Source organism: Oxyura jamaicensis (assembly GCF_011077185.1).
Source record: "Oxyura jamaicensis isolate SHBP4307 breed ruddy duck chromosome 2 unlocalized genomic scaffold, BPBGC_Ojam_1.0 oxy2_random_OJ71324, whole genome shotgun sequence".
In the NCBI taxonomy this organism is placed as follows: Eukaryota; Metazoa; Chordata; class Aves; order Anseriformes; family Anatidae; genus Oxyura; species Oxyura jamaicensis.
In genome coordinates this window covers 1-3722 of record NW_023303438.1, presented here as the reverse complement: position 1 = coordinate 3722, position 3722 = coordinate 1, and the positions used below count along the sequence as shown (strand labels likewise).

At 74.1% G+C, this 3722-nt stretch overlaps 1 protein-coding gene across 1 annotated transcript; it reads left to right on the top strand.

Moving 5' to 3' along the window:
- Nucleotides 1-32: 32 nt before the first annotated feature.
- On the top strand, nt 33-3703 carry LOC118157008 (NAC-alpha domain-containing protein 1-like; the record flags this gene model as incomplete). Its single annotated transcript, XM_035311263.1, has 3 exons — nt 33-1446; nt 2218-3153; nt 3452-3703. Coding segments are annotated over 3 exons (2602 nt in total), but the record flags the coding sequence as incomplete, so codon positions are not given.
- Between the last annotated feature and the right edge of the window lie 19 nt (nt 3704-3722).

Here is a 3722-nt window from a genome sequence, read left to right as displayed (position 1 = left end):
GGGGGGGGGGCAGGACACACTGACACCCTCTCCCCACAGCCCCCCCAGGGGACGCCGCCGCCACCCCGATGCCCACCAAGGAGGAAGCCCGCCCGCAGCCCGAGGGGGCCAGCTGCGACGCGGCCCCCGGCCCCTCCGCCCCCGACGTGACCGAGCACGGCCCCCCCGCCAAGGGCTGCCGCCCCCCACCGCCGCCCCCTCCGCCGGCCCCCCCGGCCCTGCCCGCCGACCCCCTGGACACCCGCATCGTCATGGGCGAGGAGACGAGCTGCCCCCCCAAAACCCCCCCCGAGCCCCCCTCCGGCCGCCCCCCCGCCGGCCTGGACCCCGAGCTCTTCTTCACGGCCCCCTCCACCCCCGTGCGGACGGGGGGGGCTCGCCCCAAGGCCGAGGAGGACGGGGGGGACGCGGAGGAGAGCGAGGGGCTGGGCTCGCCCCCCACCTCCCCGTCCGGCTCCTACATGACGGCCGAGGGGGGCAGCTGGGGGTCCTCGGGGACCGCCAGCACCTCCCCGTCCTGCTCCCCGAACCTCCTGGCCGAGGCCCCCGACGGCGAGGCCGGGCCGGCGGCCTTCACGCACCGCTCCCCGTCCTCCTCCTCCTCCGAGGATGAGGCCTCGGCCGGGCAGGAGGAAGAAGAGGACGAAGAGGACGAAGGCAGCGGGCAGGCGATGGCGGAGGAAGGCTCGGAGGTGGCCCCCGGCGGCCTCATCCCCGCGGCGCTGCTGCCCTTCCGCGGCAGCCTCCTCTTCGAGGCCGAGGCCGTGGAGATCACGCTGGTGCCGGCCGAGGCGGCGGCCGAGCCCCTCTCCGGGGAGGAAGAGGAGGATGAAGAGGAAGACGAGGAGGAAGAGGAAGACGCCAGCACCTCGGCCTCCTTCCTGCGCTCGCTCTCCGAGACCTCCATCAACGAGGGGGTGGACGAGTCCTTTGCCTTCCGCGATGACACCTCGGCCTCCTCCGACTCGGCCTCCTACGACGGCGAGGAGGACGAGCGGCTCTACGGCACCGAGCGCCACGCGCTGGGGGGGACGGCCACCGCCACCCCCGGTGACACCGAGCCCTCCTCCGAGGCCTCCGGGGACATCGAGCTCCACCTGCGTGGCGGCGGCACCGCGCGGCCCGACGGGACGGGCAGCGGCAGCCTCACCCCCGGCGGGGATGAGAGGGCATCGCCAGGGGAGTCCCCGCGGCACGAGGCAGCCCCCAGCCCCCCCGGCTTGGAGGCACCCCCCGACACCGAGGAGGACCCCGACAACGGGGGCATGGAGCTGGGGATGCCGGGCGTGGAGCAGGATGGTGCCCACCCGGTTGTGGAAGAGGAGGATGAGGAAGAGGAGGAGGAAGAGGAGGTGGTGGCCTCTGAGGTGGCCTCCGTTGAGGCTCCTGCCACGGAAGTCAATGTGGAGCCGATGGGCGAGGCCTTCAGCTCCTCCTCATCTTCCTCGGAGCTGGAGGAAGCCTCTGCCCTGGAGCCCGAAGTCCTCCAAGAACCGGGCCCTGCCCCAGAGGAGCCTCCCCCCACGGAGGCCGCTGTCCCCACAGAGTCTGTGACCCCGGAGGAGGCCGAGGAGGTGACACCAGAGGTGGTGGAGGCCGAGGAGGTGGCGGTGACACCAGAGGTGGAGGTGACACCAGAGGTGGTGGAGGTCCAGCTGGAGGCTGACCCCGGCATGGAGCCGGAGCCCGCAGCGAGCGGCAGCGCCCCGCAGCCCCCCTGTGCTGGGGACACCAAAGACCCCCAACCCGACGTGCCGGGGGGGGATGCCCCCACCCTGCCTGCTGCCAATGGTGACCACGAGCTTGATGCCACCGCAGTGGAGACCCCCGAGCCTCCGTGCCCGCCTGAGCAAGGTGACCCCGACAGCCAGGACCACGAGGACGGCGGCCACGAGGACAGCAGGACGGACCCCACGGCAGCGCCCGGCCCGGATGAGGATGTCCCCGGCCTGCAGGACGGCGTCACGGAGGAGGCCCCTGAGCAGGACGAGGCCCCTGAGGAGGACGAGGACGGGGAGGCCTCGGGCAGCGAGGAGTCCCCGCCGCTGGCCGCGAGCGATGGTGGCAGCGACGCCGCCGAGGTGCTGGACGAGGCGCTCGGCACCGCGCCGGGGGACGCGGACGAGCCCGACGAAGAAGCCTCCAGCGAGGACCTGGAGCGGGAGCAGAGCCCGGAGCCGGCCTTGGCCGGCGCGGAGGCCGAGTGGGATGCCACCGCCTCGTCCTCCGAGGACTCGTCGCCGGAGCTGCTGGACACCTCGCGCTCCCGCACCGACTCCAGCTTCTTCACCGCCCCCGAGGACAGCGCGGGGGAAGCGGCCGCCCCCGGCCTCCCTTCCCCGGCCCCGCGGCCCTGCATGGCCCTCAGCCTGCTGCCCCCGGCCTCCGCCCCCCCGCCGCTGCGCTTCACCGCCTCGGAGCGGGAGGTGTACGTGGGGACCCCCCCGGCCCCCCTCGAACTGCTCCCACCACCACCACTCGGTGCCTTGCCGGAGAGCGCGGAGGACCGCCGGCACGTGGCCACCATGCTGCAGGGCGCCTTCGGGGACCTGCCGGCACCGCAGCGAGCGGGGGGCCCCGGACAAACCCCCCCCGATGCTGCCACGGAGCCTCCGCGGCCTCCCCAGGCTGAGGTTGAAGCCGCCGTGGCCACACCTGAACCCAAAGAGCCCCAGGAGCTGGGCGACGCGGGGAGCCCCCCGCGCACCCCTCCGGCCTGCCCCGCGCAGGACGAGGAGCCTCCGGCATCCCCCGGTGAAGAACCCGATGCCAAAGTCCCGGCGGAGGGCGAGCACCCCCCAGCACCCCCTGAGCAGCAGCAGGAGGAGGAGGAGGTGACGGCAGGATCCGGCCCCACGCCCAGCCCCGAGGAGGGCGGTGAAGGCGGGGAGGCTGCCCCCAGCCCCACCAAGGCCGTTTTGGTGCCCTCAGACCCCCCAGCAGAGCCCAGCTCCCCCGAGGACCGCGCACCCCAAGAGGTCCTGGCGGTGCCGGCCGAGGTTTCGGTGCCGGCCGCCTGCCCGCCGCTCTCCAAACTCATCCAAGTGCCTCCTCTCTCCTCCTCGCCGCCGCGCTCGGAGGACACCTCAGGGCTCGCCGAGCGGCCGGAGGAGCGTCCGTCTGTCCCGCCGGCCTCCAGGAAGCGGCTGGAGGGTAAGAGCCATCCCCCGGGTGCCTTTGTGGGGTCCCCGGGTGCCTTTTTGGGATCCCCAGAGGCTCGTGTGGGGTTGGGTGGTGCCGTTCTCCATCCCATGGGTACCTTTTTGGGGTCCCCAGAGGCGCGTGCGGGGTTGGGTGGTGCTGGGACCAGGGCGAGCATCCCGGGTACCAGCCCCTGGGGTGGGGGTGCCTGGGGTCCCCACACCGCCCGATTTTGGGTGGTGGGGCTTCTTGGGGGGGGCATGCAGGGTTGTGGGGATGCGGTGACCCCCAACATCTCCCGTCCCCGCAGCGCCGGAGCCGTCCCCGCAGAAGGAGAAGGCGCGGGGCAGGAAGGCCCCGGGCAGCACCAAGGGTGCCCGGGGGCCGGAGGCAGCGGAGGGGGGGCCCCGGCGGGCACCCCGGGGCTCGGTGCAGTCCGAATCGAGCTCCTCCAGCGAGGCCGAGCTGCCCTACCGCTGCCCCGGCGCTGCCGAGCACCTGCCCGCCATCGCCCTGCTCGAGGACAAGGCTGCGCCGCGGCGGGGAGAGGCCAACCATAAAGGTGAGGGGGGGGGGGGGAC